The sequence below is a fragment of the Zingiber officinale genome, chromosome 4A (genome assembly GCF_018446385.1).
Source record: "Zingiber officinale cultivar Zhangliang chromosome 4A, Zo_v1.1, whole genome shotgun sequence".
Taxonomy (NCBI): Eukaryota; Viridiplantae; Streptophyta; class Magnoliopsida; order Zingiberales; family Zingiberaceae; genus Zingiber; species Zingiber officinale.
In genome coordinates, this window is record NC_055992.1 from 35,026,699 (window position 1) to 35,050,073 (window position 23,375).

The 23,375-nt window shown below is 36.1% G+C and overlaps 1 protein-coding gene across 1 annotated transcript; it reads left to right on the top strand.

Moving 5' to 3' along the window:
- Nucleotides 1–1,178: 1,178 nt before the first annotated feature.
- On the top strand, nt 1,179–4,135 carry LOC121969804 (3-dehydrosphinganine reductase TSC10A-like). The gene is made up of 3 exons (XM_042520060.1): nt 1,179–1,852; nt 2,057–2,204; nt 3,651–4,135. The coding sequence occupies exons 1-3, from the start codon at nt 1,316–1,318 to the stop codon at nt 3,947–3,949; spliced, it is 984 nt and encodes a 327-aa protein (XP_042375994.1). The 5' UTR covers nt 1,179–1,315; the 3' UTR covers nt 3,950–4,135.
- The last annotated feature ends 19,240 nt before the right edge of the window (nt 4,136–23,375 follow it).

Below are 23,375 nucleotides of genomic sequence, written 5' to 3' on the forward strand. Positions count from 1 at the left end.
GAATTAATTTCATAGTTTAAATTGAGAAATGTGAGCTTTTAAAATCTTCATAACTTTAAGATAATTTGACATAAACTCATTAAAGACTTTAGGTCTCTGTTATACTTACTCACCAACACCAAAAAGTTCCTAGGACTTCCCTAATCCAAATCATGTCAAAATTTTGAAATTCAGAATATTGTCTCGTTATTAGTGAGTTTTGGTTAAATCTCGCAGATAATTATCTCAAGGTTATGAATATTTTAGAAATTTACATATCTCAATTTAGATTATGGAATTTAAGTATTAGAGTATGATTACACTTACAAGATTCCTAATTAGAGTGTGATGATCTTGATTTTAAGTGATTATTAGATTTCTAGAGCTTTCCCCACCATGTAATTTTAAAATCTTGACATGGTTTAAAGTAGAGGAGTCTTAGAAATCATTGGGTAGCGTTGATGAGTATGACAAACACAGTCTCTTTAATGAGCTTGTGCCAAATTATCTTAAGGTTGTGAAAATTTTTAAATTTTTTTTTTTTTTTCAATTTAGGCAATCGAATCTAGATTTAAGAACATGGTTACACTTAGGAGTCTTCCAAAAAGTATAACGATCAAAACTTTTTGATAACCTTAGGTGTCTTAGAAATACTCCAAATCAAGGTTACACTTTTACATCATCTTGAATAATTACACCCTTACATGGATTTTATAGCATAAATAAAAAATTGTGAGTTTTATAATTGATATAGTGAATTATGTAATGGTCCTATATAAAATTTAATAGTTAAGATGAATTATCAATAGTCAGTCGACTATTGATTACAAATCTAATATGATAAAGTTAAAATTTAACTAATGCACTCGACTATCTATAGTAGTTAATTATTATTTTTTAACTAACACTAGATATCTAATATTTTGGACTAACTAATCTGAGGAATAATTGATTGGTCTCATAAAAGTATCTCACCCGCTCTAGAATAAATATGAAAGTGCTTACAATGGAAGGTTCAATATCCCAGATTTATTACACCACTGAAGAAAAATGTGAATTAAAAATAGGCGACATGAATGAGTAGTTAATATAGAAAACCTAGTAGAAATAATAAAAATGTGATATGTATTGTTGGAATTACAAAATTTAACTACTAGAAATATTTAATATTGAAAACCTACTTAAAACGCTGATTAATTAAAACGAAATGAACGCCATCTAACGGACGGCAAAACGGCGAAGGCAAAGGCGAAGGCGAGATCCCCAACAACGCCGGCGTCTTTCTGTTATTTAATTCCTTCCTCGTCGTCTGCGTCAGGGCGCCATCCGATCACCCATGGGGTATCTTCTTCTTCTCCTTCTCCTCTTCTTCGTTCCTTTCCTCGCCTTGGCCGCTGCCCTCGCCTTCCTGGTCCGTCCCCACCCTGTGCACGTCCCCATCAAAGGCCGCCACGTCTTCATCACCGGAGGCTCCAGCGGGATCGGCCTCGCCCTAGCCCGCCAGGCCGCTGTCGAGGGCGCCCGCGTCTCCATCCTCGCCCGCGGTGCTGCCCGCCTCCAGGAGGCCCGCGACGGCATCCGCCTCGCCACCGGCGTCGAGGTCGCCACTTTCAGCGCCGACGTGCGGGATGCGGACGCCGTCGCCAAGGCCTTGGAGGCCTCCGGTCCCGTCGACGTACTGGTGTGTAACCACGGGGTGTTCTCGCCGCAGGAGCTCGATAAGCAGGACCTGGAGGAGGTGAGGTTCATGGTGGAGGTCAATCTTATGGGCACGTTCCACCTCATCAAGGCTGCGCTGCCCCCCATGAAGAGGAATGTTAAGGCCACTGGACTCCCAGCTTCCATAGCCATAATGTCGTCTCAGGCCGGGCAGGTATTGCTGATAAGTCGATCCCCACTAAAACACCAAGAACGTTTGAATCTTTGTGATATTTGTTCTTCAATTTAGTTTCCTTTATGCTGTTTAGCTTATCTGCTTTCATTGAGATATATTGAGTCCTTATCTTGCTATTAGACACTTGAAATTTAGGATTGAGATATATTGCTTATTTGGAAGTGCTGTTGCTCCGTGATCTAGGTTGGTATATATGGTTATACAGCCTACTCCGCTAGCAAATTCGCACTTCGTGGATTGGCTGAGGCCCTGCAGCATGAGCTAATTTCAGACAATATCCGTGTGTCTATGATATTTCCTCCAGACACAGAGACACCGGGTTATGCCGAAGGTATGGATCCTGCCCCAGGTTCTGGCTGCCATCCTCATTCTCATACTGTACATAGCTGCCTTGAATCTGAGAACAAATTAAAAAATTAACAATGCCAATTCCAAGCCTTGATAGCTAGCAGCAATATAGTCTAAATTCTATGAGCTTGGGTCAAAAGCTAAGTGCCGTTATGATTCATGATATGTTGGTTGAGGAAAAAAATACATGCAAAATTTCGTTTGGCAACTAGAAAAAAAAAGAATCAAAATACTATTATTTGAGAACAATTAAATGCAGTACCAAAAGATGATATAACAAAAGAATATAGGTTAGAATGGTATGAGCTTATTCAAAGATGACCAAAAGAGCTTATAATTTGAGAAGTTGAATCTATAAGAGTTGGAAGTGTGGCAAGTAGAATGACACCAAATAAAATTCTAATTAACAAATTATCATAGATTTGAATAAATTATTAATGCGAGGACAAATTTAGATACCCAATCCAAATAGTTGAAACTAACATGACCAGACCATCATAAACTACATGTTAACTCAATCAGTTTCTTGTGTTGTTGACAACTTGGAGCCGGAGTTACATATGCTGTTGATGATGGTTTCCTTAACTGAGATAAAAGACCATTTCAACTGCTTGCCATCATTCTTGGAATTTTTTTTGTCCTAATTTTATCTCCCATTACACATAAGAAGAAAGAATATCCTCTTAATTTTATTCTTTGCATGTCTTTGACATATCCAGCCATGCTATATGAACTAAATATAAAGTACTGTTTTTGTGGCTGCAGAATACCACTTCTACTATTGCTAGTTTGATATTGCTCAGAATAGAAGTAGGACATGGATACAAAATCTAGGTTCCTAATTGTTACGAATCTTCTCTCAGTGGCTTGGTTTACCTGTTTGATTTTGCTTTATATAAATCTAAGGAATTTTGTTTGGTAATGTCTAAACTACCATTTTAGTTGAGATGTTTATTGTAGTAGAGTACAGACAGGTATTCCATATTCAAAGTTCCTAATCCTATATATATATATATAGGCTTTAGCTAAATCTATAGAGGGTTGTCTCATAGCTAATTAAATGTTATATATATATAGGCTTTAGCTAAATCTATAGAAAGTTGTCTCAGAGCTAACTAAACTAACAATACACTATTAACAGCATCAGATTGCACAGATCTAAGAGTATAAGTATGGGAAATCTATTTTCTGAAACATTATGAATCTTCTCCAAATGGGCTTTTGTACCTGTTTGATTATGCTTTTCTTTGAGGTGGGATCACTTGAGAAATTGTTTTGATAAAATTGTTAATTGTGTTTCCCATCCTTGTTACTAAGCCTCTGATTGATTCATTCATCTGTTCTTTTGATATTGTGATCCTGTCCTAGATATTGGCTTCTATTTTCAAGATTTAGAAAATAACTATCATACATGACTTGCTGAATACAGAACACAGGAGGAGGCCAGATGTCACCAACTTGATCGCAGGATCTTCCCCCGGTATGAAAGCCGATGACGTTGCCAAAACTGCCTTAGATGGCATCAAATCTTCAAGGTTTATTATTCCCTGCAACTTTGAGGGCAGTATGCTATCTATAGCTACAGCTGGGTTGTCCCCACAGGGCTCATATTTCACAGCATTGGTAGAGGTGCTTTTTGCTGGATCCATGCGGTTCCTTGGTCTTATCTTCCAGTGGAATTGGTTCAGAATTATAGAGCGCTGGCATGCCAGGATGAAAAATTCTTAATGTGCTTCAGCATTGTCCAGGAAAGGGCAATTGAGATTCTTGCCAACTGCCCCAAGTTTACTTTCATGCGATTCTGTGAAAAGAACAATCCTTTAAAATTATTGTATATTTAGTTGTGTTTGAACGGTGTAATCTCTATGGATCAATACAACAATCAATCAAACTTTATCTATTTGATTTATCTAACTAGGTGAGGTCAGCTATATGAATTTATTTTATTGAGCTTTATCTCCTACTACATCATTATTTATATGTAAATATACTTTATCTTAGTTTATTGTTGCTTTTTTCCCTTATTTGATGTGTATATCTGTCATAGTTTCATATTGCCTAATTAGATTTATTGATTTTATTGGTTGTTTAAATACATATTCGTATCATTTTAAACATGTTTTATGGAGTTTTTCATCAATAGGTGTAATTCTGATTTTTTAAATATTTTTATTTATTATTTTGCCCATTTTTATATGTTTCATATCCACCTTAGCATTCTTATCTCTACAACTTTTATCTTCTGCTTATGTATTCGAGTTATGGTTCAACATTCAATTTCATATAATATAGTAGATTAGTAATCGTTTTGTAGAATTTTCTTTTAAGTTTTAAAAATATTTTACAATCACAAAAAATATCTAACGCTCTTTTCCACTTCAACCATTGTATTTGTATTATATGCAACACATCTCTTTCAATTTCTTCATATTTTTTTTTAAAATAATCATAAATATCAAGCAACTTGTCATTTTCTTTTTTAATATTTTTTTATTATGTTTAATATTATTAAACTTAAATTATATATATTATATATTTACTCTATTAAATTAAAAACCTTTCATTTCTAGCATTTTTTTGTGTCAAGATTCGAGTTTAATATTTACTCTTTCACATGTCTCATATGTAAGATCGATGCGATCAAGAAGGAAGGGGGAAGGGGGAAGGGAGGGGGGGGGGGGTGAATATCGATCCATCTTTGTTTCTTTTCATTCGTTCTTTCTACAAAGTTAGTCGTAGTGGAATACAAAATAATAAAGCACAAGACAGAAAACAAGCGAGATTTACTTAGTTCCTAACCTCTAAGGTTGTCACTGTTTGGGCACTTTAAAGCTAGAAGGGGAGAGGGGGGAGGGGTGTGAATAGCTTCTCGTGTTTCGTCATTGATGATGTTGCAGCAGATAAAATTCGATGCAAAAGCTCCTCAATGCTAACAAGAGGATTTACTTTGTATCCATCTTAAGAAGAGGTGACTAATCCAAGGATTCAGTCTTCACTCACATATCCACTAAGAATACATTCTTTCTTGGAAACACTCTGGAGGTGGAGAAACCTCGTACAAGACTCAATACAATAAGAGAAAGAAAGAAGCAAATACAAAAAAAAATTTACAAGATTTACACAAACGAAACCCTAGCTATCTTCTTCTTCTTATTTAGGAACACCTCTTGACCTTGGAACTGCAGCAACACTTTACTCCAAGAAGCTTCAAGAACTGGTGAGCTTGATGATGAGAGTGGAGAAGTGAACCGTGTGGGCACTGCTAAGAACTGTACATGTGAACGCCCTTTATCGAGACGATAACGACTAGTTTTTCAAACTTAATCGACTACCTTAATCGATTAAGCCTTCTTAATCGATTACCATAATTGATTAGGAAGCCTTCTGTTCGCACTAAAATAGGCCATAAGCGATTAAGCTTCCCTGCTTAATCGCTTACCAAACTCTCTGTGCATTCGCGAAATCCAAGCTTAATCGATTGTCATAATCGATTAAGCATTCGTAATCAATTGACCTAATCGATTACGAACCTCTCTGCGCACTTCACGAAAACTACTTAATTGATTACCGTGATCGATTAAGTTATGGTGATCGACTAATCTAGTCAATTACAAAACCCTAACTTTCCTAACCGAAGTCTAGGGTTCTTTACCCAACATTCGGTCAACCTTGACCTGTTGGGACTCCTTATTACCTAGCTTTTGGTTAACCTTGACCTGCTAGGACTTCTTCACCAAGTGTCCGGTCAATCCTTTGACCCACTTGGACTTTTCTCCTTATGCCAAGTATCTGGTCAATCCTTTGACCTACTTGGAGTCTTGGACTTCCAATCACGAGGTGTCCAATCAACTTTAACCCACATAGATTCTCACTGCCTAACTTCGCTCACTAGGACTTCCTTACCACCTAACTTCACTCACTAGGGCTTTTCACCTATCTTCACTCACCAAGATTTTCACACTGCCTGACTTCACCCACTAGGACTTTCAACTGCCTGGCTTCACTCACCAGGACTTTCACCTAACTTCACTCACTAGGATTTTCCTTCTGGCTAGCTTTACTCACTAGGGCTTTCAACTGTCTGACTTCACTCGCCAGGGCTTTCACATTGTCTGACTTCACTCACCTGGACTTTTACCTAGCTTCACTCACTAGGTTTTCCTTCTGCCTAGCTTCACTCACTAGGACTTTCTAGTCAAGTATCAGGTCAACCTTGACCTACTTGACTTTTCTTCACACAAAACTGATCAAACCTTGACTAATGGAGAATTACACAAACAATCTCCCCATACGAACAATTGCACCTGCAATCTCCATATATTTTCAAACATCAAAACTCAAATATCAAGACTCAAGCTTGAGCCAACTCAAGCTTAGTCAAACTGATCAACCTTAACCTAAGGGATATTGCACCAACAATCTCCCCCTTTTTGATGTTTGACAATACATTTAAGTTAGGCTAATCCCGTAACCTCAATTTCTTCTTCATGCCAAAGTATGAATGAGGGTTTCCTTCCTTTTCTCCCTTTCCTAAAGGGCAAACTCTCCCTTTAGGTAATGAAAGTCTAACTTAAACCCTACATTCTCCCCCTTTGACACATATCAAAAACTCTCCCCCTGAAGAGTTATCCATTCATTGTTCACAACCTCACAAGTTGTTCACAACATTATCCCATACCTTTCATTGTCTTCAATGCTTACCCTTGAGCATTCATAATTGTGAAGGTTTTACAACATTTCTTGGTTTCAAAAAAGTATTTTCATATTTTTATGGAGTAGCTCCCCCTCAAAACATGCCCAAACTTTTGTCATTTCACTAACAATGACTTGGAGTTTCTAAACCTTTAGAAAATCCAAAATTTGAAGTTTTGAGGTTCAAATATCAATATTGAATGCAAACCTCATCCTAAAATCTAACTTAGTCCTTCCTAACTATCCCTTCGTGTTTTCATCATGAAAACTATCCTAAAATGTTCAAAGTTGAGTTTCATAGGATTAGGAATGGTTAACACGACTAAACATGACTTATTCAACTTAAATAAACTTATTTAAGTAGAAATTAAGATCTTAAGCACTTAAACAAGGCTCTTAATCACTTAAGACCAGTTATAATCGACTGAAATTGAGATTCAATCGATTCCTAAGTGTTAATTGATTGCTGTAATTGATTAAGACCTTTAATCGATTACTCTAATCAATTCTGTAAGCTACTGTGCTCATGGGAATTCTCCTAATCAAATACCTTAGTTGATTAGGATATGGTAATCGACTAGCATAGTCGATTACCATTTTTTATTTCTGAAATCGATTTTAGCCGAATTTCATAAATGCCTCAAAATTTTTACAAAATTTCAAAAAATGTGAAAATTCTTGTAGACATTATTCAAGACATATACTTTCATGAAAAAATAGTTTTCTAAGAAAATATATCTTATTTTCAAATATTGACATAAAATTGGAAACTCTTAAAAACTTCAATGTTTCTTCCAAGTTTCTATGTAACTTTCCAATGGTGATTACTTTCAACAAATCGTTTTCACCAAGGTTTTCCAAAAGTATTTTCAAATCATTTTCAAAATCAATTTTCAACCATGTTTCTTGGGCTAATGCACATAACTTATACATTAGCTTTCCCAATGATTGGATAACACATAACTATGTGTTTTGATGAAGCGAAAACTCAAAAGATGCACTAAATCTGTACGGACCTGGCGACCGGCTAGAAGGAAGGTTGAATTGTCCTACATAATTTAAAAAAAACCCTTCTCGGACTTAAAAAAACACTTGCATAAAATGAAATAAAGTAAATAAACTAAAAAATGAGGCTCGCAGATTTTACTTGGTTACAACCGGGGAGGTTGTTAATCCAAGGAAATGAATCGCACTAACTATCTCCTTCAGGCACAAAAAGATGAAGCTAAACTAACAAAGTGAAGCGCACAAGTGTTGGAAATCAAATTGCTTGTTGTTATTGAGCTTCTGGACCAAGGCTGTATATATAGCCTTGGTCAGGGCGCTTGGAAGGGTTCCAGGCAATTGGAGGGGGATAAAATGTTATCCCCTTTGCAACGAATCATGGTCAAACATGATTTGGATAGAATCATGTTCTGGGCGTCCGGAATCGCTCCGAGCGCCGAGACCCTTAAAGTCAATAAGGTTGACTTTTTTCGGTCCGAGCTCTTTGCTCCGATGCTGCACGTCTAGGTCCGGGTCTTTCGCTCCGGCTCGATTTGCTTGGGTGATTTCGACCAACCGAAATAAGGCTCACCTGAACCCAATTTCAGCCTTCTCCTTGAGTAGACTTCCGCTCCGGCTTCTCGTTCCTCGAATGTCACACACTTTCTTCTCATCCACCGGTGTACTCTTCCGCAACCCATTCCATCCCTCGGATGCACCGAGCCCCTCGGCTCCCTTCCCGTGCCATCCTTCTCGCTAGCCTCATATTCTGCTTAACTTCTTGCGCTCTTAAGCTCCTGCACACTTAGACACAAGGATCAAAAATCAACATGACCTAATTTAACTTGTTTGATCACATCAAAACAACCTTGGGATTCCAACAATCTCCCCCTTTTTGATGTGAGCAACCCAAGTTAAGTTAGGGTAAACATACATAAAGTTAAAACAATAAATTCTACAATAAAGTGCAAAACTTAAAAAAAATTAATTTGAAAATCTACCTCCCCCTAGACTTAATCTTTTCCTTATCCCCCTTTGATCACACAAAAATAGGGTACCAAGAAAAAATCTAAGGGTAATAATTTTGAAAAACTTTGAAAAATTATTTTGATATCACAAAAAAAATTTCAAGCAGAAAAAAATTTTCTAGGTTAAAAAAAAAATCTAAGTTAGACAACTTTACAAAAGATATTTTTGAAAAAATTTTTAGTAAAAAAAAATTCTTAGTTAAACAAGTTTTCAAGAATTATTTTTTTAGAAATTTTGGTAAAATAAATATGATATTTTCAAAAAAAAACTTTAAAAAAATTCTGAAAAAAAAATTTCTAAAGAAAAAATTTTCTAAATTTATGCAACATGTAAAATACATTTTGGGAAGTACAAGTTAAAAAAAAATTTAAGTTAAAAAAAATGAGAAAATTTATTTTTAAGTTAAACAGATTTACATAGAAAAATTTAGAATTTTCCAAGAAATTGAATAATTATTCAAAGCATTTTCAATTTTAATTTTAATGCTTTATCAATTAGTTAATTAACCATTTTATTTCAATATTTGGCTTCTAAGCTGTGGCGAGTGTTAGGATGTATACTAAAAGTCTAGCTTTTGGTATAAACATTTATTTAGAAATAAGAATCACATTGGTCAAATATCTACATTTATGATAAATGTAGTTGTTCAATTAATTTATATTGTAGATAACATGGTGTGTGGTGTCACACACAGATGATCATGTTATCAGTACCTTATAAATTATAAACAGTAGATCACGACCAAGATGGAAAGGAACAAACCATTGGAAGGTCGTAGTATAATTAGGTATTAGTTTATCTTAACTATATAATTACACTAGTACACTTAGAGTGTATTGAGTAAGATCATTAGAGGTCGTTTCTTTTTATACTGACTTTATAAAGGAACAAGGACCTCAGTTATTATGGAAGTGTGTGCACTTAATCCTAATATAATAACAAGCACATATATTTGATATTTATTTCTTTAATTTATCAATGGGTGAGATTTAGTTCTATAAATCAATAAGCCCAATAAGTTGGGAAATGATATCACTTATAGTGTGTGTTGTTGATTATAGAAGGAAACTGTGTCCTAGTGATCTAGGTTGAGAATGCCCCCAAGAGGAGCTCATAAGGATTGTCATGTTAAACCCTGCAGGTGGACATAGTCCGACATGATAATAAGGTTGAGTGGTACTATTCTTGGACTAAGATATTAATTAAGTGAGTTGTCAGTAATTCATTTAATTAGTGGGCATTCATTATCTTAAACACAGGGAGACTAATACACTCATAATAAGAAGGAGCCCAAAAATATAATTTGGGATTGGTGCGGTAGTTCAATAATAGTTCTCTAGTGGAATGAATTATTATTGATAAAATTAAGTTGTGTGTTCGGGGCGAACACGGGATGTTTAATTTTACCGGGAGACCAAAACTAATTCCTCCTCTCGGTCCCTATCGTAGCCTCTTAATTATAGAGTACTATACTCACATTCTTACCCATCCTATAGGGGTCGGCCCAGCTAGCTTGGAGACCAAGCTAGGGCCGGTCATGGCTTGGTTCATGGGTGAATTCATATGGCCGGCCCTAGCTTGAACTCAAGCTTAGGTGGCCGGCCCTATTAAAATAAAAAAGAATTTTAATTTTAAAAATTTTTCTTATGTGGATAACATGATTTAAAAGAGAGTTTAAAATTTTAAATCTTTCCTTTTATAAGGTTCTACAAAAGATTAAGAGAAGAGCTACATCTCTTTCCTTATTTGTAGATTAAAAGGTTGATTTTAATTTTGGTAAAAACTTTCCTTTTAATCATGTTCAAGATTTAAAATAAAGTTTAAAAATTAAAAATTCTCTTTTATTAGTTTCTACATAAGATTAAGAAAAGATTTAATATCTTTCCTTATTTGTAGATTGAAAGGAGATTTTAATTTTTAGAGATAACTTTCCTTTTTGGAAATTATCCACATGTTTAAAAGAAAGATTTTAATTTATAAAATTTCCTTTTTATTAACCAATCATGAAGGGATAAAAATTATTAGAGAAATTTTTATAAATTTCTGGAAACAAATTAGAAAGTTTTAATTCTTGTTTTGATTAAAACTTTCCTTGATTTGGGGATTGGAAGTGGCCGGCCATTGATATTAAGAAAAGAAAATTATTTTTAATTAAATAATTTTTATTTTTCATGGCAAAGGAATTAAGAAAGTTTTTATTAAAATTTCCTTATTTGTCAAGACCAAGGATTATAAAAGAGAGGGTAGAGGTGCCTTCATGGCTAACGACTCTATTCTTTTTCTTCCTCTCTTTTCTTCCTAGATGTGGCCGGCCCCTAGAGTTTCCCCTTCCTCTTCTCTCTTCTCCTTCTTGTGGCCGAGACTTCATCACCTCTTGGAGACATAGAAGTGGCCGGATCTAGCTTGGAGAAAAGGAGAGAAAGGAGGCTTGTTTCTTGCATCCCTTGGAGCTTGGTTGGTGGAAAAAGTTCTTCATCCGTTGGAAGTTTTTGCTTGGCCCAAACTTGAAGGAAGGAAGAAGAAGGTGCGTTGGTGGTTCTCATCTCGGAAGATCATTGCCCACACAATTGTTGGGTTTTTCGGGCCGCGAAAATCGCTTTTCGTGTCGCGGAAACCCCGAAACCCCCATCCACGGATCCGTGCGAAGTAAAAACTTTCGAAAGCATACGAGTACGAGTTTACAAAAAACTAGATCTACTCTAGATCTACAAAGAAGAAGAGATTATACCTTCAATGCGTGCCCTTTTCGTATCCCGCTCGTCCAAGGAGATGTCGGATCTCAAGTTGTCAAGGTAGACAACTCTCTATGCGTATCCACACGAACAACTTGATGGAGGGAGAACCTTTGAGTGTTCTAGCACTCCAAGAAGATCTCGGCAATGGAGAGGAGAGGGAGAGAAGAATTGGAGCAAGGATGAAGATAAAGGAATTAATGAGAATAATTCACAAAATGAAACTTGTTCTCATTGATGTGGTCGACCACATTAAGAGGATGTGTAACCTCCATGGAATGCCAAGAGTCACAACCCTTGGTAACTCCCATGAGGTAGCATCCCACTTAAGCAACCATGATGATGTGGAGCAACATCATTGGCCCACTCAATGCCAACTCACCAATGAGGTGGCATAAAGTCTAGTCAAACTTGACTCTTCATCTTCCTCTCAAGTCAAGTCAAACTTGACTTAATCTGTCTCATGGTTGATCTAATCCAACCATTTAATTCAAGTCAATTTAATATAATGAATCTAATTCATTTAATTAAATTGATTCAATGAGTCATAATCTAAATTAGACTCATTGAACACATGAATCAACTTGGGTCCAACTCAATTAGCCCAATTAGGATTACTCTTAATCCAATTTGATTCATCAAATGAATCTAATCCTCTTGGGTCATCATATGAACCTAATCTCCATCTAATTGTCCTTAGTGTGTGACCCTATAGGTTCTTGTAATGTTGGCAATGCCCCTAAACCCATTTAGGGGCATAAGTAATGAGCGGTATCTAGCAACACATCATTACTACCCAATGTTACAAGAATGTTGAGATCCAACATCAACTTGTGACTACTAATTGTGACTCCTCACAATATATGACAAGTGTCCTTCTATCCTAGACATCTAGATTGATCAATGTGAGGCATAGACCATGTCATCCTCTAATCAATCTAAATCTTGAACTCCAAGTAGACTCACTAAATCAAATGAGCTCAATATCTCATATTGACTCATTTGGGCATGACCATGCACTTCGTGGTCTCACTCTATCAAGAATATCGATGTCTCTCCCGTCATATAGGAGGGATAGATCCCATCTACATCACTCACATCCCTCTGCATAATTTGTTACATACCCAGTAATCGCCTTTATAGTCCACCCAGTTACGGGTGACATTTGATAAAACCAAAGTACATAACTCCTATGTAGGGAACCATGGTGACTTCAGGTCTAAGGACTAGTAGTCATACTAATAGCCACATGAGAAAGTATATGACACTCATATAACGATCCATGATATTTTCTCATGGCGGATCATTCAGTATACATTCTCCAATGCATACTCATGTGTCAACTTGATATCTCTATATCCATGACTTGTGAGATCAAGTCATCGAGTTAACCTACATGCTAGTCTTATTGCATTAACATTGTCCCTGAATGTTAATACTCGACTAGGAATGATTAAGAGTAGTGTTCCTTATATCATCTCACTATCGGTTCAACTAACCGATTGATATAGGTGAGAACCTTCTACTCAAGGATGCTATTATACTTAGTTTATTTGGCACCAATACAAGTAAGTATAATAACCAAAACAATAAATGCCTTTATTTATATGAGAATATGATACAACAAGTCCATAATACAATCATCAAATGATTGACTCTAAGGCTCTAACTAACAACAATGTCCGAGGTTAGAAGAGGAATACGGTAGAAGATCAAGAGGTCATTGAAAGTTCACAAATAAAGGTATAACTAGTAATTATTTTCCGCATCATACTAGTTTTATTTCTTTGTAAAAATACCAAATACAAGAGGCATGTGATTCTAGATTTCGAATTAGTTTTCGATGTTGTGTTCTTTTGTTTTCTTTTCAAACTTGTGCTTCGATTATTCTTTTTGGTTAACCTAGAGTCATTCAAGGAAATTAAATATTAACTTTCCTTAAAAGGCTTTGTCTAGGCGGTGGTGGTTGCTCCCATATCCAAGAAGGCCATGTGCCTCTCCATGCAGTCCTGGAAGCCAAATTTGGAAATTAATATTTAATCAACTTTATGACCTAGGTGATTTGGATTGAACGTGTTAAGTTCCGCAGGAGATCCAAATCTAAACCTAAAAGAATATATAAGTTAAACTTGGGATCAAACGTGTTAAGTTCCGCAGGCGAACAAAGTTTAATTTAAAAGAACACATGGTAGCTCGGAAAAGGTTCAGACCTTTGTACAAAATTTTTGTACAGTGGAACCATTAGGTTTTCTGAGTAGCAACCAACAATTGGTATCAGAGCTAGGGTTTTGCCTCTATGTATTTGGTATTAGTTTAATTATGCACATGTCATACATAATTTAGGCAGGATAATAGTAGGATGTGCTGACTTTGTGGATGTAGGATCCAACTATTATGGCTTATAGATATTGCGTGTGTGATTGGACCCTTGGACATGTCAAAGGCATTTTATTGTGTGTGCATGATTGTATTATAAAATACAGTAGGAGCTGTATTTAGTTTTATTAGGATTTTATTTTTTGATCTAGTTACATGTACATTCCTTTTATGGAATATAGGATCGATGGATGTAAATTTTATTTTATGTTCGATCTAGTTTACATGTACATTCCTTCGAGGAATATAGGATCGAAAAATGTAAAATTCTATTTATGTCGCGGATCGAATCTTGCAAGGCGTGGAACCTTTTGAGGACCAGAGGCGCAGCGGAACAAGGAGCAAGATGGATGCGGCAACTAGACTCGGTGGCAGTGGCCAAAGATGGCAGTAGCTAGGGTTGGTGACACACGGAGGACAGCAATAGATAAAAGCCATAATAGTTGAAAATTAGTTTTTCTATTTATTGCTTTTTATGCTGTGTTGTGTGTGCTTGTTAGTATGCATGTTAAGTAGGCTAGCATAGTCAAAATTCCTCACTTTAAACAACTAAGTGGGAGAGGGATTTATTTTTAATAAATTCCACGGTTTCCATTACTGGTTTATAAGTGATGCAATAAGCTTGCGCGTTGGCTCTGAGTGCCTTCCTCCATATCAGATGAGCTTGTTTGCGGATCACTAGATTAAACATCCATTTTGGATGACTATAGGAAGTTAATTAAGAGCGTATGATCTTCCCCATCGGAAGAGGCACAATCTTATTAATGGACTTAGTGTCAAGTAATGGTATACATTTAGGCACGTCTAATAGTATCCTCCCCATCGGAGTCACTGCTATTATTTGTGTGACCGAAGAAAACCAACTATTAATTTGTCAAATAAATAGGTTGACAAGATAATAAAATTAAAAACTCCTCTTACAAATGTTTGATTTTGTATACGTCCACACTATCGTGGCATACAAAATTCACGGTGTTTGAGGTAATTTTATTTTGTCATAAAGATTTATTGAAAAGATAATTAATGGGTAAAACTCTCCTCTTATAAATGTTTAAATTTTGTATACTTCTACACTATCGTGGCATGCAAAATTCACGGTGTTTGAGGTGTTGGTGAATTTAAATAATATTATTTGAGGAATCAATGTTATTTTAAATTCAAAAGTTTTGACCAAATATTTGATCAAAGACAGATTAACTATTAATTTTATTCGTCATAAAGTAAAGTTGACGAGATAATAAAATTAATGGATAAAATCTCCTCTTTGATTTTGTATACGTCCACACTATCGTGACATACAAAATTCATGGGGATTTTAAGGAATTGATCTTGACCAAATATTTTTATGATTCTTAGGATTTAAAATGTTTGTCAATTCCCTAGTTATTATACTATAGAAAAGACTTAGTAGTCCCAATTGTAATGATTGGAAATAGGACTTGGACATTAAGGTAGACTGTCTTCTTAGAACTAAGAACAATGTAGGTGTATTTAATTCATTAGTTGAAACATGTTTAGTGGTGTTATCTACTAGAACCTGGAGTGTAGATACAGATGTCATTAATCATGTCTGCAATTTATTGCAGGGTTCCAGGAAACCCGACAACTAAATGAAATAAAAACACCGTCTATATGGACACTGCTGTAAAAGTGGCAGCTGTTGCAGTGGGAGATGTTTATCCTTTGATAAGAATAAAATATGAATTTTAAGTAATTGTCTTTACGTACCAAGTTTAGAAAGAATTAGTTTTCAGTTTCTGAACTATTCAAAGAACTTGATATTCTGCCTCTTTTAATAACAAAGTTGTTATTAAGAAAAAGAGGGAAGTTATCTGTTCTGGTACGTTGGTTGGCAATTTATAAATCCAATAACTCCCACGATGCAACAAATGGAAATTAGTAACACATCTTCTAACTTTAAGAGAAAGCAACCTTCAGAGATGAACAAATTATATCTTTGGCATCTAAGGCTAGGTTATATTTACTTGAGTAGGATTCATTGGTAGCTGATGAACTTTTGGGTTCATTAGTAGTGGAAATATTTCCAACCTGTGAGTCTTACTTGGAAGGAAAAATAACCAAGAAGCTTTTAAGTCTAAGGGGTATGGAGCCAAAGATATGTTGGAATTGGTTCATTCTGATTTGTGTGATCCTATGACTATCCAGACAAGAGGTAGTATCGAATATTTCGTCTATTTTATAGACAACTATTCAAGATACAAATACATTTACTTGATGTGCCACAAGACTAAGTGTTTTAATTAGTTCAAAGAGTACAAGGCTGATGCGGAGAAACGTTAAAGTAAAAGTATCAAGTCACTATGGTAAGATTGTAGTGGCAAGTACCTCTTGGGACAATTTAGGAGTCACTTATCAAAAGTAGGGATTCAATCCCAACTAACTGCACCTGGTACACCCCAACAGAATGGTGTAGTGGAAAGAAGGTATAAGGACTCTTATGGAAATAATTAGACGAGTTATTCAGAAAATTACCAAATTCATTTAAGGATATACTCTGAAAATGGAAGTGAACATAGTACCTTCCAAAGTCAGAACTCTCTACTCATATAGAATTGCTGAATAGGCGTAAGCCTATTTTGAAGCATATTCGGATTCGGGTAGTCCAGCACATATGATGAAGAGAGACAATGATAAGTTGGAAAGGAATTCACTAGTTTGTGAATTATCCTAGAGAAACGAAAGTGGGTTTATAGTCTTAAAAATCAGAAGGTCATTGTTAGCATCAATGACTGATTTTTAGAAGAGGACTATATAATGAACCACAAGCCCATAAGTAAATTTGTTCTTAATAAAAGACACGTTTAATCTAGTACCAACTATACAAGATGAAATATCACAAGAAACTGCAACACGTATCACAATTGATACACAATTATAGACAGTGTCTAATCGTAGTGGGAGGGTTGTCAAACAACCTAAAAGATTCATGTTTTGGGAGAGTCTTTTGGACTTGATCCCAAATGAACATGAGCCTGATCCCGGACATATGATGAAGCACTCCAAGATAAAGATGCAGCATCTTGGCAAAGAGTAATGAATAACAGAATTAGAATATATGTATTCTAATCTGGAAGCTTGTAGAACCGCCAGATGGTGTAAAAGCCATTGGGTGTAAAAAGGTCTACAATAGGAAAAGAGGGATAGACAGGAAGGTAGAAACTTTCAAAGCAAGGCTTGTTGAAAAATGAAACCTTTTCACCAGTAGACATGCTTAAGTCTATCCGGATTCTTTTTTCTATTTGGCAAGTGGATGTCAAGACAGCATTCCTTAATGGAAGTCTTGAAGAAAGCATCCATATAAAGCAACCAGAAGGTTTCATTGCAAAGGGTAAAGAGCATCTTGTGTGCAAGCTCAATCAGTCTATGGACTGAGGCAAAGCTTCAAGGTCTTGGAACATCCGGTTCATCAAAGTAATCCAGACCTATGGATTTATTTAGTAACCAGATAAGTCTTGTGTATACAAAAAGTATGATGGAAACGTGGTGGTACTTCTTGTACTATATGTAGATAACATTTTTGGTATTTGGAAACAATATCAAAGTGTTATCAGAAGTAAGGGTATGGTTGTCCAAACAATTCGATATGAAGGACTTGGGAGAATGTATATATTCTTGGGATCAAAGTAATAAGGGATCGCAAGAAAAGAATATTTTACTTATCCCAAGCTTCACATATCGAAAAAAAAAATCCTTGCTCGTTTTAAGCATGGAAAACTCCAAGAAAGATTTCTTACCATTTTAGCATGGAGTAACTTTATCTAAAGAGATGCCTCCGTAGATATCAAAGGAGATAAAGTAAATAAAGGCAGTTCCTTATGCTTCGGCTGTCGGAAGCCTAATGTATGCTATGCACGAGATCAAAAATCTATTTTGCAAAGGGCATAGTTAGCAGATATCAAAGTAACCCTAGACAAGGACATTGGACTACAGTAAAGCATATATTGAAGTACCTTAGAGGCACTAGAGATTATGTGCTAGCTTATAAGGCAGTTATTTTGGTCCCTGTGGGTTGCATGGATTTTTACTTCCAATCAGATAGGGACAATAGTAAGTCAACCTCGGGGTTTTGTGTTTACTTTAGGAGGTAAAGTCATAACTATGGAAGAGTGATAAGCATAGGTGTTTTTCTGGACTCCACCATAGAAGCTGAGTATATGGCAAGCCTCTGAGGTAGTCATAAAAGCTGAATGACTCAATAACCTCAAGATAGACTTAGATATGATTTCTGGTTTGTCCAAAGATTATTACAATTTATTGTAATAATAGTGGTGCAGTAGCAAACTCGAAGAAACCATGAGTCTATAAGGCAAGTAAACACAATAGAGCGCAAGTACCACCCAAATACGAGAAATCGTATAAACAAGGAGAAGTTGTTTCTGCCTAGATTGCATCAGATGATGACCTATAGATCTTTTCACTAAGACCCTTAAGGCAAGAGCTTTTGATGGGCATATTGAAGAGTTGGGAATCAGATGTATGACAGCAGATATAGCAGATTAGTCTTTTAGTATAAGTGGGAGATTGTTAGGATGTATACTAAAAGTCTAATTTTTGGTATAAACATTTATCTAGAAATAAGAATCATATTGATCAAATATCTACATTTATGATAAATGTAGTTGTTCAATTAATTTATATTGTAGATAACATGGTGTGTGGTGTCACACAAAGATGATCATGTTATCAGTACCTTATAAATTATAAATAGTAGCTCACGACCAAGATGGAAAGGAACAAACCATTGGAAGGTCGTAGTATAATTAGGTATTAGTTTATCTTAACTATATAATTACACTAGTACACTTAGAGTGTATTGAGTAGGACCATTAGAGGTCGTTTCTTTTTATACTGACTTTATAAAGGACCAAGGAACTCAGTTATTATAGAAGTGTGTGCTCTTAATCCTAATATAATAACAAGCACATATATTTGATATTTATTTCTTTAATTTATCAATGGGTGAGATTTAGTTCGATAAATCAATAAGTCCGATAAGTTGGGAAATGATATCACTTATAGTGTGTGTTGTTGATTATAGAAGGAAACTGTGTCCTAGTGATCTAGGTTGAGAATGCCCCCAAGAGGAGCTCATAAGGATTGTCATGTTAAACTCTGCAGGTGGACTTAGTCCGACATGATAATAAGGTTGAGTGGTTCTACTCTTGGACTAAGATATTAATTAAGTGAGTTGTCAGTAATTCATTTAATTAGTGGACATTCATTATCTTAAACACAGGGAGACTAATACACTCATAATAAGAATGAGCCCAAAAATATAATTTGAGATTGGTGCGGTAGTTCAATAATAGTTCTCTAGTGGAATGAATTATTAATGATAAAATTAAGTTGTGTGTTCGAGGCGAACACGCGATGCTTAATTTTATCGGGAGACCAAAATCAATTCCTCCTCTCGGTCCCTATCGTAGCCTCTTAATTTGTAACGACCCAATTTTCCCTATTTCAAGTTCTAAAAGTCCATAAAAATATTTGGAAATACTTTTAAAATATTCTGGAGATTTTTAGGAATTTTTAGAGTATTTTTACGTAATTTTTGGAGGTCGTTTAGTATGCTTACAAAAAGAAAGAAGTTTTGACAAAAAAATCGTTGAAGGTGAGACTCGAACCCATGACCTCGAGTCGAACCCGACCTAACCGGGCGCAGCCAACCAGCTGAGCTACGCGGTTTTTGTTAACCAAATAAGTAGAGATAGATATTTAAGGTATAGTTAGTAATAGGAAACCCTAGTTATAAGAAGAGAACCTAAGTTCTAACCCGTGACCTAAAATCCCGTTTCTTCTTCCTCTTTTGCGTGTGCGACGGCGGGCTCGGGCGGAAGGCAAAAGGGAGCTCGGGATTGTTTTCCGGTGACCGGCCAAGGTCCAACCCGAGGAGTTCTGTCCATCTTCACGAGTTTTTCGTCGAGGAGAGCACGGGGACGCAGGGAGTCGCAGGAAGATTGAGCTACCCGAACCCTAGAAGCCTCTTTTCTTCTCCGGTTGTAAGTTCTAAAAGCTAGGTAAGTACTACTCACCTGTGGTAGGAGTTGCTCCGATCTTTCGGTTCCGTTTCCTTGTTTCCTGAATTTCTGGTTTCCGAAGCTTTGCACGAACCCTAGAATCGATTTGCTCATCCTTTACCGTCGGCTGTAATTTGAATATTTTCGTGAGCTTTACATGAACCCTAGGTTGCATTGAGTACTTAGGGTGCTTAGCTTTTTCAGTTACAGTTAAGTTTTCCTGCAATTGACTATGATTCAATTTGGCACAAATAGTTGTACATCACAGCAAGCTTGTATAAGTGCAATTATTCTCCTTTTTGATTCTTCCTTTGCTTCCGAGGCCTAGCATGAACCCTAGACCTTAGTATGTGGCGGCACAGCAAGTTTGACCTCTCCTTTATACGAGCACAACATGTTAAGATTGAGAAATCGGGTTCTTTGTTCATTTTGAACTCGAAGCATGTTGTAGAGATTTTTGGGTCCTTTTAGCTTTCTGCCGTGAGACATAAAGGAAGAATATGAATGATTAGGTTTAGTTTTTTTTTGGATAGCATGTTCTACCAATGCTGTTTGTTCTTTATACCATGCAGATTAGAGCAGGTTACAGCATTTCTTGCTTATGCTGTAATTTTCCTGATACAGTTAGGTGATAGCATGTTCTGCCAATGCTGTTTGTTTTTATACCATGCAGATTAGAGCATTTCTTGCCATAATTTCCCTATAAACCTTGAAAGGAACAGCTCTATATTAGTAGGTCTAGTTAGACTTCTTTTGTGCTGTCTAGTGGCTTGTTTTCCTTGCTTCGGTTTTGTACAGCATTAGGAATAGCTTCGGTTGCCTCTTAGCATGCAGTTAGTAGACTTACTTGTTGTACCATGTTATTTGTAGGTACTTTAGTTTCGTATGGCATGCAGATTGTATTAAATGATAATGCAGAATTTTATTAAGCTAACAAGTGCAGAATTTTGCCAGTATACATGCATTCGGGTTTGTTGTGCATTATGTTTTAGTTCTTTACAGTAGCAACTCTTTTCTCTTACAGTAGCAGATGGTATATGTGTTCATTTGCTTCTAATAGCCTTTAAATTGAAGCATACAGTTAGCGTTCCTTTGCTCTACTTTGTAGCATGATTAGTAAGATTAGATTAGCTTTCTTTTGCTCTTATCACAGCATGTTTAGTAAGTCCAAGTTCGCTTTCTTTTGCTCTATTTTATAGCATGCTTAGGGAGTTCAGATTTGCTTTCCTTTGTGTTATTTTATAGCATGCTTAGGGAGTTCAGATTTGCTTTCCTTTGTGTTATTTTTATATAGCATGCTTGGTTAGTTGTAATCCTACACTTGTTAGGTATATCTAAAGGATTCCAATAAACTCTAATAAAGGATTATGAGAAAACTGAGTAAAAAGAAAAAGGACTAAAGTCTAGTTAAAAAGAGATAACAAGTAAATTAAAGTAAGAGGCTAGTACCCGACTTCCGAGGTTGTCGTTAAACAAATCCAGGTGACCAATTCCGAGGTCTTGGCCCTGGTAAGACCGAGGTCTTTATCCTCATAGGGCTGGAGGCTCGCTACCCCAGTCACTATTAGAGAGCGCGCAAAACAAAGATGGTACTAAGCCTGGGCCCAAAGAAAAGAAAAGAAAAGAAAAGAAAAGAAGAACAAGAAGAAGAAAGTGAAAGAGAAATTAAAAGATTAATTTCTAGTATGAGAAAAGTAAGAAGAACAAGAAGAAGAAAGTGAAAGAGAAATTAAAAGATTAATTTCTAGTATAAGTAAAGCAAGAAGAAAAGAAGAAGAAGGTAAAAGAGAAATTAAAAGATTAATTTCTGGTATAAAGATATAAGAAAATGAAACAAATTTTATGCTTAGAATCAATAAAAGTTTAGTTCTTTAATTCTAAGCTTACAGTAGTTGTTTCATTACTTTCCTGTCAGTTAGTGAGCATGTTTAGTATTCAGTTTTATTTCTGTATACCATGGGTACATGCAGCTTTGCTTTTAGCATTTCAGTTTTAGTATTGTTGCATTCTTTTTATGCACTTCGAGTTTTTGTGAGATAGATTAGTACTTACTAAGCGTTTTCGCTTATAGATCTTTTGTTTTCTTTCCTCCTACCGCAGATAAAGGAAAAGCTAAGATATGAAGGGAGACGACAGGATGGTGGTGGTGATGAAGGTGTGTGATGTTTGGACTGTGGAGAGATCCAGGATTAGCTGACAAACCTGTTAAGACCTTCTATTTAATTCTTTTAGATTGCCTTAAGTGTTATTTTGAGTTGAGATTGTATTTAAGTTATTCCGCACTTGTATGTAGTTCACTTGTATTATTGGTGGAGTGATGTAGTTGGTTGCTTACTAGAGTAGTTTCTTTCTTTTACTGTTGATTTATTACTGCGTGGTTATGAATAAAATGTGTTCCAGCCGCCTGTGGCTGCGTATATATTGTTTGTATTATGGATTTGGTCACCGGTATAGGGGAGACTCTGTCGAAATTTTTTGGTAGGGTTTCCATGTGATTTTTAATCATACCGGTTAAGTAGAGTTAGTAGTTAAGTAACGGTCATCCTTAGAGAATAGTAGTAGTAAGAAGGGTTGTTGTTACAGTTGGTATCAGAGCAGTATTCCATTCTCCAACATCACACACACATCAGCATCATCCTCGCCGTCTCCAAGTAAGAAAGTATTTAAATCCTTTCTTTATTCTGCTTTCCTTATTATTAACTGCAGTATAGAGTACTTGTTTTTTTTTTTAGTACTAAAGTAAGATAGAAGATTTAGTTTCCCTTTTCTTTATTCATATTTATATATGATTAGAAGGGTTAGAGAGAGGATACCAAGTTTTTTTCTTTGCATAATTAGATGTTAAGAAAAAGGATGTCCCCGTACTGTTCGTACTGAGAACCAAGATCAGGAGAACGAAGAGCTTAGATCAACTTAGCCCAATCTCTCTGAAGTTGTTGCCTAACTCTAGAGACAAGTAGCAGAACAGCAGCAAGTGATTGCCAATCTAATGGCCAATCAGAAGCCAGCTCCTCCCCCTCCTCCAGCTATCACTGCAGAGGCTCCAGTGGTAATTGAGACTCCACCAGCTACTCAAGGAGCCGTCACAGCATCCCAGAGACCAGAAGCATACCTTATACAGTGGTTGAAGCTGAAACCAGAGAGCTTCTCAGGCACGACTGAGCCCTGGGATGCCCAGGCTTGGTTTAAAACACTAGAGAGCACTATGGAGCTTCTTGACTGGCCAAAAGTCGAGAAGGTCAAGTGCGCCTCTTTCTGCCTGTCTGGAGATGCTCGTATGTGGTGGGAGAGGATAAAGACCAA

What these genes read in the sequence shown, in the direction of transcription:
- LOC121969804 (XM_042520060.1), top strand. Translation starts at nt 1,316, where the DNA reads ATGGGGTATCTTCTTCTTCTCCTTCTCCTCTTCTTCGTTCCTTTCCTC. An exon ending in TGTCGTCTCAGGCCGGGCAG is followed by an intron (nt 1,853 to 2,056) that starts GTATTGCTGATA and finishes TCCGTGATCTAG; the next exon opens with GTTGGTATATATGGTTATAC. An exon ending in GACACCGGGTTATGCCGAAG is followed by an intron (nt 2,205 to 3,650) that starts GTATGGATCCTG and finishes TGCTGAATACAG; the next exon opens with AACACAGGAGGAGGCCAGAT.